This window comes from Poecilia mexicana, unplaced genomic scaffold (assembly GCF_051168715.1).
Source record: "Poecilia mexicana isolate PSO_F unplaced genomic scaffold, ASM5116871v1 scaffold_4, whole genome shotgun sequence".
Classification (NCBI taxonomy): domain Eukaryota; kingdom Metazoa; phylum Chordata; class Actinopteri; order Cyprinodontiformes; family Poeciliidae; genus Poecilia; species Poecilia mexicana.
In genome coordinates, this window is record NW_028263373.1 from 9,279,194 (window position 1) to 9,296,873 (window position 17,680).

The 17,680-nt window shown below is 37.6% G+C and overlaps 1 protein-coding gene across 1 annotated transcript in view; it reads right to left on the minus strand.

The window, feature by feature from the left end:
* Positions 1-7,082, minus strand: part of celf5a (cugbp, Elav-like family member 5a) — a 254,442-nt gene extending 247,360 nt beyond the window's left edge. The window contains exon 1 of the mRNA XM_088004892.1: positions 6,381-7,082. Within this exon, the coding sequence (XP_087861018.1) occupies positions 6,381-6,738 (358 nt within the window). The 5' untranslated portion in view covers positions 6,739-7,082. The remainder of the gene's footprint in view (positions 1-6,380) is intronic.
* Between the last annotated feature and the right edge of the window lie 10,598 nt (positions 7,083-17,680).

Consider the following 17,680-nt stretch of genomic DNA (forward strand, 5'->3'; position numbering starts at 1 on the left):
AATCTTTATTAAATGGCTACGCTCCTAAAACTTAACCAATAATGTTAAAAGGACCACACAAGTCAGATGTCTATTAAATCTGGAATATTACTGAATGCAGCCCGTCTGTAAAGAGGCATTAGACCAGTTATGCATCAATCCATGAGAAAAATATAGTAAAAAAAAAAAAAAGAGAGAATATCATTCTGCTATAAAGCCGTTTAGCAAAGCTGCAAACAGACTAATGGCACCTTGGATTTATCTCAGAAGTATAGGATCTCATATTTGGGAATCACATCAGACCTGAGCCAGTACATTTTAGTTTCATGCTGAAGAACCAGAGGTGTTAGATATTATTGCTCTGAGTGATTATGGTAGCTACTATTAGTGTTGGATGCCAAACCATATTTGTCACTGTTCTATGACTTGAAATGGCAAAAAGACATGTTCACAATTTACTCACTTCAGGACCTGTTCTGTCTATTTCTCTGACTTTGATCTCACAAATGTCGTCTTGCCAGCACAAAATTAAACGACAAATAAAAGTAATAAGTTAAACTGACTGAATGAACTAGTTCTTGGTGATAGGCTTATTATTCAAAACATCGTTTTAGTATCTTTGCCATTAGCAGTTTTGCTCCAAACTTCTTTGGATGCTTCATACCTGCTGTTGACGCTCTATGATTGAAAGTACTTTTCTGAAATCTGTTCTGGTCGTCTGTCCAAATCTGCGAATTTGAGACTTCAATGAATAATATTTATTATCAATAAGTTATCTTGGTTTTAATCAGGGGTGATAACCTCTCCCATTAAATAAATCAGACGGACCAAAAACGATCAGAATCAAAGAATCATGATTTAGGATAAAATCTTCAGAAAATAATGTACAACTAAATCTAATTATTTGTGTGAATTCAGCAGTTTTTGGATTACTTAGCTCCAACAATTTATCAAAAATATTTAAATACTAGGATAATAAACTGCTGTGCTTTTGTTAAAGCTACAACAAACTGGAATTAGGTTTGGACAAAAATTGGACAAAAATGATCGAAGGCGCAAATAGAACAAGAATTAGGAAAAGATAAAAAATTTTCGATAATCAAATTACTATTTGTTGATCAATGTTTTGTAACCAAGAAAAAAAAAGTGTTTGAAACAAGGAGTAGCTTGAATAAATCTGAATTAAATATTAACTTTTGCTTTGCAACTTGGTTGTCTTGGTGTGCAGAGACTGCCGTCTGTCCCCTGCAATCAACCTGCTTCCTTTGCAGCAGCCTATGTGAAATATTAACATACAGTATAGTGACAGACATATAGGCTTTTGCACATACATGCACACAAGTATTTATGCCACACAGCTGCTACGTGCAGATCTGAGCCTGAGTGAGAATGCTTCTGAAGTTCAGACGTGATTCAGCGAAATACAAAACCCTGTTCTAAGACACACCTGTTGCAGTAATACATTACATAATTAATACAACGCAACAGTGCCTTTATGCAATGTGCATGGACCTTCTATGCCACATCTACAGTTTTATTTATGATCTGTGAGTTTGCCCCATCTGTTTCCTCGGGGGGGGGATGCTGTCCTACAACACTACCATGATCTTTGACACTTACCATAAGGTGCACACATTATGGACAAGAACATGGATTCAGATTTGTTATTAAAAATAGAGAGGTTGCTTAAAAAAAAAAAAAAAAACTAGAGCCTCAGTCCACAAAACTCCTTTGTGCAAACTTATAACTGCATTCTCAAAATACCCTATTATGTGGTTTTGGCAAATATAATGTGTGGAAATTATTCTGTTATTTCTCTGTCTTTTCAGGGAGCAAATCGCTGAGAAACCCTATCTATCAGACTCGCTCGGAGGAGGAGGGGGGGGGCAGGGGGGAATAAAAACTTGAATAAATATTTCATCAGATTATTCCGTGATTTAATATGCTTCTGCTTGGCTGTGGTCTACGGCAATATCTCCATTTATAAATGCATTAACAGAATGATAGCCGACACAAGCTTAATATTGATATCAGGTTTGCCTCGGCCAGCAAATGGGAGCAACTCTGGGAAGGTTTGTCTGTCTGTCTGCTGAGGCGAATCACGTATGCTCTTTCACTCTGATTTGATTGCGTGTTACTTAACTGCATGAGGGGAGCTCGTGGGGCATAATCTGTCCAGAGACGTTTGCTTTCCATAAATGCATCCGCTTTTTCATGGCAGGGACAGTAAATTGGTGAAATAAACAAAACAGATGCAAACGAGGGAAGAAAAAAAGAAGAAAGGAAGGAGGTTGAGGAGCCAGAATGCTTAAAAAAAAACAACCTTAGTTCCGCATATATATGCATGTGCATAAATGTCTAAGAGTGTGCTCTGCATGTGCTATAAACATAAGCTAATTAGAGCCAAAGGGAGAAGTTTCCACCGTGTGATAAATTCAACATCAGGAAATCCTCTACCTATTAATACCGGTTGGGCGACAACAATTGGCAGGCCATTGACAGCGTGGGTAGAATTAATCATTTGAAGAGGCAGACTGGACTGAATTTTTAATTGGGAGAGGCAGCGACTGTTTAGGGAGGCAACCAACTGATCACCCAGGAGACCGCTGCTTCAGACAATGCACATTTGCTAATCCTCTTGAGTCAAGTTATTATGGCCATGCATTATTATCACGCTTTGCAAACTAATTCCATGTTTTCCCCCATGGATTACCAAGAGGAAAAATAGTTGCATAAGGAAAAAAAAAAAAAAAAAAACAACAAGATGAAAGGAAAATAATAAATATGGAGAGTGCATCGGGAATGAAACAAAAATCAAAATGACAGAACGCACAGCGTTTAGGATAATGAAAACAAATTTGTGCATCTAGCACTGTCCGTCTGAGTGTTTGTCGGAGTTAATGCACCTCTTAGAGAGGACGCTGTCCCTGTCTCTCCGTCAGGATGTATGCTCCATAATCCCATTCTGCCTAATAGCATGATTAACTCTGAAAGATCACTGACATATTAGGGTTTGATTGTGTATTGTTAATTGTGTGGCCAGGCATCATTACATTCTAAGACATTTAATTTGATGAACCCTACTTATCTTGTATTAATTAGTTGTTTGCAAGCTTCTGAATGGGGATAAATATTCAGTTTGAAAAGTAGATTTGAAATTATATGTTGCATTAAATCAGGGAGATGACCTCAACTCAATATCTTTCTCTTCATGTATTTTATTTAAATATGCCACGTTTGTTTGTCAATAAACAAAATTACACATCTAAATGACAGAGATAAGGATTTTTTTTGTTTGTTTACAAGTCAAACATGGGCTATCCACGTGAATACTTTAAAGAAATCAGAGAAAACCCTGTCAAAACACAAAAATAATCAAGCAAACTACTCATTGTGTTAATTGGAAAATGGCACCCATTTTATATATATATATATATATATATATATATATATATATATATATATATATATAGTAATATATATATATATATATATATATAGTATATATATATATATATATATATATATATATATATATATATATATATATATATATATATATATATATATATATATATATATATAGTACTATATATATATATATATAGTACTATATATATATACCCCCACATATGTACATACGTACACATGTAAGTGTCGAGCTGCATGTATAACAGCCTGAACCTTTTTTTGGACAAAATTTACTCAGCAGCCAAAGACTGCAATCATTACGCAACTCCAGGCAATGATATTGTAGAGTATACACACGCGCGCACACACACACATAAAATAAACACATGCCCACGGATGGCAAATGAAGGCTACATTGAAAAAATAAATCTTTCTTTTCTACAAACTGACATCAAATATTGCCTCACATTTCAGCAGGGAAATAAAGGGTATGATGGTGGTATTCAGCTTCAACCGTTCGTATCCGAATGAAACGAGGGACTCAGTACGACTGTTCCGTGGCGTTTCTGGACAGACTCACAAATCTCGCTTAATCTAACTTTCACCTTTTGACAGCAACTTCTCAGACCACAAATAATCAATGTTTGCAAAGTGGGTACCATTAAGTTTCAAAGTGTGTACCACCTTAAACCTGTAACCCAATTATGAAAAAATAGTGGTAGCAAATATTTCACTATCAAAGTTCTGCAGCTGCCCAAAGGACATCACTCTTCTTGTCTTTCCCCAGCAGGCGACATATGCAATCATCTGAAATGATGTGTTAATACATAGGCCGAGTTTTTAGCTCCTCAAAATCTGAATCATCTTTCAACCTGAAAACGCTGAATTGCTCTATCCAGACTAGTGGCCAGTCTCTGACTCAAGCAGAGGTGTTTAAGTATCTCGATTTCTTCCTTATAAGTGATAACAGAACGGTGCAGAAGGTGAACAGATGAATTCAAGTCACATCTGCAAACACAACATTATTTTAGTGCACCCCTATAACTCCCAGTCTATGTTTTGACTCTCATCTGTGGTCATGAGGTATGAATAATATCCACAACGGCAAAATCCAGGAGACTTAAATGAGCCTCCCTGTAGAGTGTTGAACATGGGGGGGGGGGGGGACTTGAGCTTTAAGAAGAGCCACTGCTCCTCCACATCAAAAGAAGTCAGTTGAACTTTTTTTTTTTTTTTGGTGGGGTGGAGGGGGGTATCTGATCATGATTCCTCCTGGGTGCCTTGCTTCATAGGTTTTCAGGGCATGTCCCACTGAGATGAGACCCAAGGGCAGACCCAGAGCCCAGTGGATGAACTGTATATCTTCTCTGACCAGAGAAAGCCTTGGGAGTGAGCCCCTAGAATGAACCGTGGATTGCCACCGGGCATATCTGGGCCTCCCTCCTTAAGTCAAGTCAATAATTTATTGTCGGTGTGATAAACATCACGGGGCTGCACGGTGGAGCAGTTGTTAGTACTGTTGCCTTGCAGCAAGAAGGTCCTGGCTTCAAATTCAGGCATTTTGCTGCCTCTTGACCAGGATTCTCTTTAAATAAAAAAAAGAGAGATTTTTAATCTCAATGGGACTTCACTGGTTAAATAAAGATGAAACGAAATTTTAAAAATGACTTTCCGGTCTCTCACAGGGATTCTAGGTTTCTCTCACAACCCTAAAAACATTATTGTTATAGATTAACTGATTACTCTAAACAACCCTTAGTTGTGAGAGTGTGCATGCATGGTTGTTTGACCTGAGGGGCCTTTGGGCAGCTCTGTGATAAACTGCAGGCCTGTCCAGGGCGTACACCGCCTCTCACCCAATGTACTGGAGATAGACACCTACAACACTCTAACTTACAATGCAAGGCATAATGGATGGATGGATGGATGGATGGATGGATGGATGGATGGATGGATGGATGGATGGATGGATGGATGGATGGATGGATGGATGGATGGTGTATCCTTGCTCCCATTGCAGCTGCGATCCTGTAAAAGCCTTAAACTCTGTATGAATTGATGAAAATTCAAATGGAAGGATGACTATCAGAACAGTCTAAATGCCAAAGATTATTCCAAGTAGTTTCGCTTTCCCTGTGCCGAGTTCCCTCTGTTAACCTATTCCAGTTCAAACAAGAAAATTTGATTTTGACGTCTAACATGTAGAGTGGACGTGGGAGTTTTTGCTCTGAACACATAAGCTCACAGTAATGTCCTCCTAAACAACTTTGATTGGGCCTTAGGAGGATGGAAGTTGTCGCTGTCGCCTGCACAGTGTGGGCAGAGTGAATTTACATCCCCTCCGCTCCCGGCCTCGGCTTCCCCACTTCAGCCGAGGCAAGAGCAGTCGGCGTCACAATCTCCGTGGCAGCGTCCGTCATCTTGTGACAGTTCCTGCGCCCTTCGGAGACACTGTAGAATTACACAGATTTAGCTGTGACGGCTCTGCGCCCGGCCCCAACTCCCACTCCCACGCGAAGAGATGTTAAAGAAAGCATGTGAATGAATAAATGATGCCGTCCCTCCGAAGACAAAAAAAAAGAAGGAAAAAAAAAGATGGGACTGGCAAGGGAAGGCTCTTTAAAAATGCATCCTTTTCGAGCGCCTCTGCCCCACTTTAGGAGCGCAAGGAAACACTCTTCGATTACCCAAAAAAAAAAAAATGTAAGGAATTGTTTGTGAAAGAGAAGCGCTCATAATAATGGAGGATGTATTCTGACATATAAACGCTGAAAAATCGAGTTGTAACAGACACATCTCAAAATATTGGGGGAAACAGGAGGAATAATAGAAGCCTCTCACTGACAAATTGTTTGGACCAAATGCAAAAAAAATTATAATAATAAAAAAAATGTAAAAGGCGCATTAGAAAAGACATAAGCTAAATATCACAAGCGATATTAGGAAATTATAAAGCGGTGTTCGCGACCGTATGTGGCGCGACACGTTACCTTTGTGCATGCCGGTGTATCGGTCCTTGAGAACTGTCAGTTCGTGGATTTTCCCAAACTGTTCAAACAGGGGTTTCAGGTCTTTTTCCTCCAAGTTCCTCGGTATCTGCCCGATAAACAGCTTAATGGCATCTTGGTCTTTCATGTTGCCGCTCTCCGGATGAATTGAAATGGGTTCTGACCCGTTCATGGGTTTCGGGAATGTGAGCTGAGGGTACTGGTGCTGATGTGGGAGAAGTAGGAATGGTTGGTGGGTCGGTGGTGCCCCCGGTCCGGTGAAAACCAGGCTGGAGTGAGCGGGCTGGGACTGCTGTGGATGGTGCTGCCTTCTTGTTTCAGTCTGAGTGAATCTGGCCATTCTGAGCTGGGAGCAGAGTGGATAATAATGACAACACACACACGCACACGCACACACACACACACATACACACGCTGCGAGAGAGCAAGCACTCAGCTGGAAACCAGGCTGACTTTCTATCCAACACACAACGCACCCGCACACACAGTAAAGAGCAGAGGGGGGTAATATTCGAGGGAATAAGCGCACTGAGGCGGTATTGGACGCTCTGGAGCGACACCCAGTGGTCTTTAAGAAGAAGACAGCTCTTACGGAGGAAATTGTGGGGAAATGCACCCTAGCGAGATGTCAAAAAGCTTTTCTTTGAAAGCTGATGTGCTAAAGGTTTTGGAAGGTATGACTGTCCGTCGGGCCTGGATTTTGTTCCTTGTGGTGATTGCGTAGGAAATGAATGACTCACTAGGGCGTGTTGAAAAGAGAACTTATTATTGGGATCAATAAGGCTGTTCAAAACGTGTACTGGACATTTCAAGTACAGCTATAAACAAGTACAGAGAAATACACAAAAACTCTTCAAGGTTAGTGGCTTGCAACTTACGTTTTTCGAGCCTATGGCTTGATGATTTAAAAACAGAATTTAGTGGAGGAAAAACTCAGTCTAAAAAATGTGAACATTAATTACATTTAGAGTTATTACAGTACATATCCTCCACAATTACACATCTGTCAATGTCTGAGGAATGTGACTTAGTTAGTGATGAGTGAATTAGAGAACATTTTGGTTCTGTTAATATTTTTCCCTCTTTTGACAAATCTTTGAGTCATTTATTTTAACCTCTGTTGTATGATTAAAGAGAAATTTTCATAAAGATAAACGGTTGGAATATTTAATAGTTTATGTGTGTCAACTACAAGGCTTTTAACCAGTCAGGAGGAGCTGAGATATAATTTAGAGTCGTAAATCTGTGATGTTGGTAAAATTAATTTCCAAGTTCATTCACTTGTTTACCTACAGTGATGGCGATTACAACAAATGAGAAAATAATAGTAGAAATATATGCTTAACAAATAAAATAGACTGGAAATAACAGATGTTTTACAACTTTATAAAATAGAAAGGCTTACGCTTCCCAAAAATAATCTGATCTCTATTGAAATGACCATAAACGCAAGTCACCACAGCAACTGAATGAAAAATGTCATCTGTGCTTCACGAGACCAGACCTGAGCAGTTCAGCTGTTTAATATAAAATAAGAAACATGTGTAAGTTTCGGCAACATGTACCTCAACATAAATTTGGGGGACCTCTAAAAAAAAAAAGTTTATAAAAGATTAAAAAAAAATATTTATAGAAACTCAAAAAATCTGAACTCAAGAGATCTAAACAAGATGTCATGTCTTTGAGTGTCCAAAAAGCACTATATATTGATGTATTATTATTATTATTATTATTATTATTATTATTATTATTATTATTATTATTATTATTATTAGATATTCAAACATACAGGGAGGTCAGAAATTTTTGTAAAACAATTTTTAGTTGCAGTTTTCAAATGCAACTTAAAAAAATGTATGTGCTTTAAAGCATATTAAAGTGTGACTTTACTACGATAGACGTATCTAAACAGATGTTATTCCCTCTGATCAAAACATATCTTTGTCCAGACATGAAGTCGGAAAACATGCTATAAGCCCAGAAGTGGTGATGACATTGAATTAAATATGTGAAAATGCAAGACAAAATTATGAATTTCAATGAAACTAACACAATATAAAAAATAATAAGTCAGTAGTGTGGATGAACAAAGTAAGCTGGTAGGCCCCAATGTTACGATTTGCTTTGCTCCACTTTTTTATGAACAAGTCGACAAAACAAAGTTTCATACACCTTCAAGTAAATTCTTTGAAAGCTGTATGCTATTTGACTTCATATGCTCTCTGTGTGATAGATGGCAGATGTTTAAACACTAAAAAGTTTTTTTTCCTGCAAATTTCATTTTATTTCTTTATTCATTCGCTTTAGAGTAACTGCATGTCCTGATTTGTTAGACTTTGAGATCAGTTTCATTTGAGTTCTCATTTTCCCTTGTGGTTTGTTAGTTTCCCCTTCTGTTTACTTGATGTGAATTATACTTTTTTTTTTTTTAATTGTTCCCTGAGTTGTTCTGTTTCTCCAAATCCCTTTCACTTCACGACTCCTTCCCATAAGGCAGCCAGGCTCGCCTGTTCTTTGTTCCAGTGATCCCACTTTAAATTTGATCATATAGGTCTGAACATAATCCTTTTAGGCTGGTGTTTTTGTTTTTGTTTTAAGTTTCAGATCTTTTCCTTCTCAAATACATCAGCAGGTCATCAGGTTTTGTAGAGAGCTTTTGATAAGACATTCTTTTTAATCGGATGTGGAAACGTCGAAAACAGCCGGCGCACCGAACCTTGAAGCTTGAATTTAGGGATGCTGCTGTAGGCTCTCATTAGGAATTAATGTATGTAATTTTAGTCTATATAGTCCCCAAATATGTGCTTTACAAAAGAGAGGGAATGAGCAGAGTGTTTCACTTTGTCACAATTTCATTTCCTTTGCTCTTAGCCCTCTCTGTTGAGATTTAATTCACATAGTGGTTAAAATATGCATCCAGCTTCAAGGACGCTGAAATTCAAACAATTTCTAAGAGTATATCAGAATGCAGGTATACTTAAATATATAAAAATTAAATTCACTTCACACAAAAAAAGCTTTGGGCTACATCAAACTAGATATCAAATATTTTCATACGTTAGTTTTTTTCTTCTAATTTGATCAAAATGGAGAACTACTCGCCAAATTTAATTAATTTATTTTTAGTTTAATTAATTATTGCTTGTCGAAAAAAACTGAAAGTAACATCAAGAAAAGCAAATCACTATACATGAAACTACACATTATACCAGTTACTATGCTGGCATTTTTGTATACAGAAATAATTAACACCAAAATCATATCTAATATTCTCAAACACTTCAAACAAATGACTGAATTTGAAGGCAGAATTTCTATCCACTTCTTTCCAAGCGTGCTCTTGAAAGATTTTAAGGCCTAAAGAGCAACTAGAAAATTCAATTCACAGAAAAATGAGAGCTCAGAATGAGGGCTAAAGTATTTCAGTCACTGATTCCTAAAATCACCTGCACAAAAAAAACAGATCCATTTCCAGGAAGTTTAATAATAACATGTTAGTATTTTGAGGATGTTAAATTGATGCTTATTGGCATTTCAGAGCATTGTGGGAATTTGGATCAGCTTGTTCAGACAATTAAGAGTCATTTATTTTTCCTAACATCATAGTTTCTCATCACTGGAATCATTTGCATTTGAAAAGGCAACAAACACAATATTTTAATCTAGATATTTTTTGGAGCTGTTGTAAAAGCTTTGGTTCTGCTGCCAACCAAATTGGCAAACAATAATATTAACAGTCTTCTTTCTAAAGGCTTCAGGTGCAGACTCAAAGCTTTTCAGCAGCTATAATTCCTTGACTTTAGGTCTTCCAACTTTTCTCCTGGAGGTTTTCCATTGTTACCCATGTGTCTCATTGTTTTCCACTGTAAAGTTTTCCGTCCCTTTAGCAAAAGAAACATTCGCCTTGACAAATATCTGTCAGTCAAATGACAGTCCAGGGACCAGCAAACATTATCTACAATTAGCAGACCTACTGTAAATAGTTTTCCAAATAGCCTGCTTGCTAATCCCCCAAGAGAGAGTTTATTTGCATCATTTGCTTCCTCTTTGCAGGCACTGTCGACAGCATTCAGATTAAAGTCTTTCATGAAAAACAAAACGGCTCCCGTAGAAGTTGATGCAGTCCAGCGCGTGGGGCTCCCTTCCGGCTCCGCCGCAAACTACACTTTAAAAACATATCTGCCGGACGGATTTCTAATTACGTCCCATTTAGCAGTGGATTAAATGAAGTGATATACTGTCTGTGACAGCAGGATAAAGGCTGCGAGGTGAATCAATACCGCTGGCTGCTGCTGCTGCCGCTTCTCTCGCCGCGGAGGAATGGCACCACGGGGTTGCCCTCTCCTAACTTTAACTCCCCAATATCTGCATCGATGTGTGAAAGGATTTGCCTTCAGCTGCCTCAGATGTTCCCCTGACCAGCAGTGTATCGAAACGGCAAGAATGGCTTCACTTCCAAATAACCTGGCATGTAAGCAGAAACAACTGTGAGGTTGACAAGTTTTGAGGGGGGGGAGAAAAAAATAAAAACTTACCAATTTTAGAAGTTAGCTATTTTGTTTGGGAGGAAAAACATAGATCATTCCAGCCTATTGAACTTTGCTCATAATATTTTTCTTTTTTTTTTTTTGCAAGCTCAATAATTGAAACTGTAGAAGCAAAGCAGGGGCACACATTGACACGGCACGTCAATAAAACAGTAGGTGGCAGCTTCGGAGGCACAAAGCCATTTTTATTGTACACTTGTTCTTTTGAAATGGGAATATAATTCTTTGAGGCAGCGGCAGACCCAAAACATTCTCTGGGTTACAGTTGCTGAAAGTGCTGTTTGTTTTCAAAGTGTTATTTTATGCTCCACTCATTCTGTATTGATTAAAAGAGGCAGAGCTCTTGTAGGATGTGGCAGTCCGCCTCGACGGGAGCTGCATGGGGCCGGTCGGCTCTGCGTGGCAGTTCGCTCAGAACCGGACCGGAGACACAAGCGGGGCTCGCATCGAGTAGGCCTGTAGTGAGCGGGCTATTTTTAGAGACGTGGTCCACAATAGAGAGGGGTTCTTGTTTTTTTTTTTTTTTTTTTTTTTTGACTAACGCCATTAGTCTTTTACCAAGTTGAAGGGAGAGACAGAAAAAAAATCTATAAAAAGGTCAGAGTGCCCAAACTGAAAAGTTGCATAAAATTAAACTTGCTGTCAATCTTTTTATTTTATTTTATTTTATTTTTTTCTTTGCTGGTGCTTGTTATCCAGTCGGGGACCTTAGAGGGACGCCGCTCGGCTTGATCCGTTCAGCTTGGGAAGGTTTTGGACCCCAGAGGGAAACTCTGCCAAGCTACTGGGGGGTACAACTTTGCATTTGCTGTTACTCTGTCAAACTTTTGTCATATCTAATCTGAACAGACATTTCAGATAAAGAGTCTAACAAAAACATAAGCTAATTCATCATTTTCTAAAGTAAACAATATTCACAAGTGGAGGGAATAGAATGCAAAAATAAAACACACATTGTTGGGCCTTAATGCAAAAAAAAAAAAGTAGCACATGTGAAGGCAAATGATACATTGTTTAGAACAATGTGCCATGCATTTGAACTGAATCTCATATAATTTATTACCACCAAATAAAAGCCACCAAATTACCAAATGGAGTACCTGACTGCAATGTAATCACACTATTAAACCTACAGAATGTAACTTTTACTTACAACTATGTGTTGTTGTTTTTTTTACATATTTGTTAAAACTATTGCTATGTGTACAGCTGCAAGTCAAAGGACTGCAGCAGAATGTGGTTCTGTAACTATTTGCTCAAACAAGCTGAATACACACCACATTTAACTGACTTTTATTTGTAGCAAAAATTGAAAAGCATTTTCCTTCCACTTACTAATTCTACCCCCACTTTGTGTGCGTTACATAAAATTAATTGGGATGTGACCAGAATGAACACTTTTTGCAAGGGGATGTAGAAGATGGTTAAATGACATTTAGTTACGTGAGCCAAAAATATCACTGAAAACCTCCTAAGTTAGTAAACTTGGCTCTGTCGATGCTGGGTAAGCGCTGTTCTGAAAGCAAACTTGTAGGTTTCATAATTTTTGCGATGTATTTTGGTGCCTGACGCGCCACTGAACTGTGTTTGGGCATCGCAATACATGCTTGTTCAGCTGTAAGCTGTTGTTCCAGGAAAATGAGGGCGTGATGTGATGTTGGCATCTCACGTCGCTGGAGACAGTTTTATGGAAGAGTGACTTAGCAGACTGATGTGATGAGATAAGACCAGACTGTGCCACACCTTTCTCTTTGAGTGTTTGGTCTATTCACTAAAAGAAGAATGAAAGTCTTCAATATTGATCTGTTATACTGAGGGGGAAAAAAAACAAACAAAAAGAAAAAAAAAAAGTCAGCGTGTCTTTTCAAGTGTTTAATCACTCACGGTAACCTAACAGTTGCTACTTTTGCTTCTCCAGTGACCTTTTCTGTGCGCAAATAAACACAAAGCCCAACTCAGAAAGTAGGCTGTAAACAAGACATCAGCCAGTCTGTGAATGTTTCGACAAATTTACTTCACTTAACTACATCTACAATGTCGCTTTTGTAAGGTCAGCCGCTGCTGATTCATGCTGAAAAATAACAAATGCTTAATCTGAGTCCATATCTAGTAGAAAAGGGTTGAAGGTGCAGCCATGTTTGGGGATAAGCAACTTAATTTCCAAAGAAATAATTTGCTCTAAATGTGTCAGGTTTGTTTTGTATAAGATCACTCTGGATTCATTCTGCTTTATTTAACTTAAAAGGGACGACAAATATTAATCAACATCTAAACGAGTTAAACGTAAATGCACCCAGTTTAGCCTGAAGGGTAGTCTTCATAGGAAGTCTGTTTCACCGTTCTGAGCAGCAATAAATAAATGCTTTACTTACTGTAGAGCTTAGTGGAAGAAATGAAAAGCTGAATTAAATGGGTTTTGAATGCGTTTCCAAAACAGAATGTTAGTTTTTCAGCTTTTAAGTTATAAGCAATTTAATTCGAAATGTGAAATAATTGTTTAAAAAGTTTAAAAATCTTCAAAATGATTAGTGTGACATCCTCTGAGGACGCTCAGACGACACTGATGGCTGTCGCTGTAACTCAAATCTATTAGAAACAAATGTACAAATTACAAATGTATTACAAATGTACTGAGCTTATTACAAAAATCATAAACTGAACAGCCACTTCAAAACATTTTAATAATCTAAAATTTGTTAAATGATAACCAAAGCCTAGAAAACACTCACATTTACTTTGAAGTAACTCAATTTGTTCCATTATTTTTTGTCATTTTCCTAACCTCTGATTTAGGTTTTACTTGTTTGACAATAATTATTTTCAAGCTGAAAATCATCACATGCTCAGATGAATTTTTTACAAACCTCTTCATTTTGTTTGCTAATATGCAGATCCATTCAATAGATTTGAATGTTATAGAAAAACATAATGTATTCCAGCAACTCTATTCAGCAGAGGAAACGCATTATAAGGAAAAATTGCATTCAAACTGGATGTTTTGTAGTTTTAAAAAAAATGTACTTACACTTTATAACCAAGGGGTGGCAGCCTTACTCCACTACACACTTGTCTGATCTCTTTAGTGCTATATCTGTTATCTGTATTAAAAAGGTGAAATCTAAGGAAAGACATTCAGATAGATTTGTTAAGCATTCTGATTCATGATGTTATGAATCATGTACGTGCCAGTTTTTTTGACTGAGTTATCAAAACATTTAGCAGGCTTTTTAAAAAAAAAGACATATATATATATATATATATATATATATATATATATATATATATATATATATATATATATATATATATATATATATATAATCCACAATTAAGGGAATTTAAATTAAGTTTAATATGCTAAAAGTTCATGTGATTTTCTTGCGCATACACAAACATTACACATACATGGAGGCAGATGCAATCGCACAATTACATGCATACAGAAGGAGCAAAAAACTATTCTCTATAATAATAATAATAATAATATTTGCTGTTCATAAATTTTGGTGCTGCAGATGCAATTAGTTCTTCGTGTCCTTTTTGTTTCTTTTTTTTCTGGTCATTATTGTAAGTATTAAATAGAGATAGTATCGCTATGATTACTTCGGTCACAGTCATTGTTACTCCCTGGTTTTTCCGCCCCCTTTTTGTTCTTTTCCTTCCCTTGTTAACATATTTGCCACAACTTGTCCAGTCCGCTGCCTGAGCCAGATATTGCCCGTCATGCCATTAATTTAACAAAGTAAACACAGTGCAGCAGGGGGGATATCTCATTTCCTCCTGCTGCTGTTGTGCAAATCTGCCTTTTAACGGCTCTGACAATATAAGGGTGATCCATGATGTTTGCCTAAGCTGCCAGAGCAGGACACTTAAACTGAACCTCATCTTGCCACCTAGTGTGGCTGGAAAAATCAGTGACTGGAGACATTTTATGAGATGCATACATGCTCTGCCTAAATACGGAGTATGTGTCCGAAGAATGCAAATTGTGTCAAGTTCTTGTTGCTCTCTCCTGCCCAAGCTTGAAAAAAAAACCACTTGTTTGACTAGGAAGTATGCATGGAGCAGGTTTTGTTTTTCCTTCTCATCTTGACCTCTATTCAAGAATTCAAGTAGATGAACTTTAGACAATAACGGAAAAGGTGATGAATATTAATTTAAGTGCCAAGTTTATGAAATTATTCTTAATTGTTTATTTTTTGCTACACGTCAAGTGTCGACGTTTCTTTTACCAGTGGCGTCTAACAGGTTGATTGGTGAGACTCATTGTCCTCAGTGTGTGTCTCTGAGAGTCACTCAGGTGTTTCAGGTCAATTGAAACTTCCTCTTTTTCACAGAATTCAGTCCACATAGAAACATACATTCCTGCTTTGTTTGTCAGGTTTTGTTTTTCCTCCCACTCCTGTCTATTTTTATTTATTTTTTGCTATATATTCCAGCCTAAAAGTGAGCGACAGGGACAGCTGATCAGTCCATGACCGAGACTCGCATGACAACCACACGTAAGACACTTCCAGAGTGACGCGTATGACGGAGTGGCCAATTAGCCTCTGGTGGATATATTAGGGGTGTATCAGGAAATAGAAGCCTCCAAAGAAAACCTGCCTTTGCACATGAACATGCAAAGACCACAAACAGTGGATGAAGCTGAGATGTAAACACAGGACCATCATCCATCCCTCTGTGCTGCCACACTGCAAATGACTGGTTCATTGAGGGTCTGTTTGTTCTCATCAAGTCATACGCTTAAGTTACACTGAAATTCACCCCAAATTAATAACTAGCAAGACTAATGTTGCTGTTTAAAATGGAGTGTAACTAAGGATAATCCAAAACTAAGATCCTACCAATCAAAATGTGATATAAAAAGGCTAAAAGAATTTTAGATCCTCCAAAAAAATTTCTGAGAAAATATTCAAATGCATGTAAATATCTTAAAAAACCAAGTGCAGAGAACCTGGCTAAGAAAAGAAAAACAGACCTAATTTTCTCAAGCATTTGTGGGCGAGCCTTGAATAACTATCTGACCCGAGGCTGAGGTTTCTCTCTAAAGGATGGAATCGGCAGCATAAACATCGATCTCAAGTCAAATGGCGGGTGAAGCACAGAGCGTCTTTGGAAGCCTTTCATCAAATGCATAATTTAAGAGGAAAATCAAAAAACTCGTGTTTGTTTGCAAAACAAAATACATTTGAGAGTAGCTGTAGTGTCTGAGGCCTGATTAACTTCCAGCATTGTGAAACATTCTTACTCTGCATGAATAGTTCTCTTATTTTTAATGCTTTATTACAGTGTCAACAGAGCATGAACGCACACGAGGAGGGTTGCTAAAAAGTCCATTTAACAAATAAAATAAACTGGAAACCGAATAAGATTAAATGAAGGGCACGCAAAAAGGCGTACCTCTGAGGTAGAGGCAAAAAAAAGCGAGCAGCTCTTTCATGGTCTGGCAGCTTAAATTTAGCCCATCAAATTTTTCCAGCATGAATTATGTTTGATTCAAAGAGTTATCATGGAGAATTGCCTTTTCTGCGCTCAAAAGCATGCACGCTCCCAAACAAAAATACCTCTAGGATATGCGAGAGTCGTGATTACGCATACATCTAACACGAATCTAATAAATGTTCGCTGGGTTTGTGGATGAACTACGAAGAGAGAAAGTGTCTTCACTGGTTGCAGCAATTTCCTTTTTCAGCCACGCACAGCTCAGAAAATGGCACCATTTCTCAGTGCAGCGCCTTGTCTTTGATATAACTTGTATTTTTTTGTGGCAGATAGAAACAGTGCAGGGCACTGTTGTGAGTATATTGAAGCTAATGTGTGTCTTTCTAAGATTTTTACTAACCTGAAGAGTGTAGGATGTACAGCTGTTCTGAGTAGGCCGCAGTGGTTTGCTTGAGAACATTAGAGAGCAAACGGGATGAAAAGACACCAATAATCTTAATTATAAATTATAAATCGTATAATTTATTCCATTTTATTTTAGTTATTCATAGTGCTTTAGCTTAAACATTGCTGTTGTGTCATTGACTCGCATCTTTTCCAGAGTTTGTTTGTGGTAGCAGCTAGTGTTGTGTTACAGTCTACATACAGACATGTGTTTTTCAAGCAAAGACACCTGAATCATCAGTGAACTTGAATTTTCTTTCTGTTAAAAGCTACATTTCCATTAAATGATTAATGCTTCTTTATTTATATTCACCACTGATGGTCACTTTGTATGGGAGGGGCAGACCCAGCACTTCCTGTTTGTATGGGTTCGTGATGTCACTGATTGCATCACTGGGTACAACCAAATGAAGGGGTTTCTATTATTACTCTTTAAAGTATCCTTTTGACCTGCACTGTATGAAAGTGTTTTACATCCCGAACCATCTAAGCGTGTGTAAATGAGTTTGTAAATTAGATTGATAATCTTTGTTTAGATTTTATTGTTTTCTAATGGTAATCAGTCTGATTAGGCTCTTTCAGTTCTTTCACTTCGGGCTTCCTGTTCCTTCTCCACGACATTGTCAGGAATAAATATGTCACTGAATAAAAACCACCAGGAGGAAACTGAATATTTCTTCAAAATTGTTTTTTGGAAAGCCTTGTATTTGATATTTTAATTATGCCCAACAAAATTAAGATCGATGTTACTTTTTTTTTTAGCTGCTGTGCCTGCTTGCAAATGACGTACGACTCCGAAACTTTAACACCCAAACATAAACAGAAACATTACAAATGGTTGGAGAG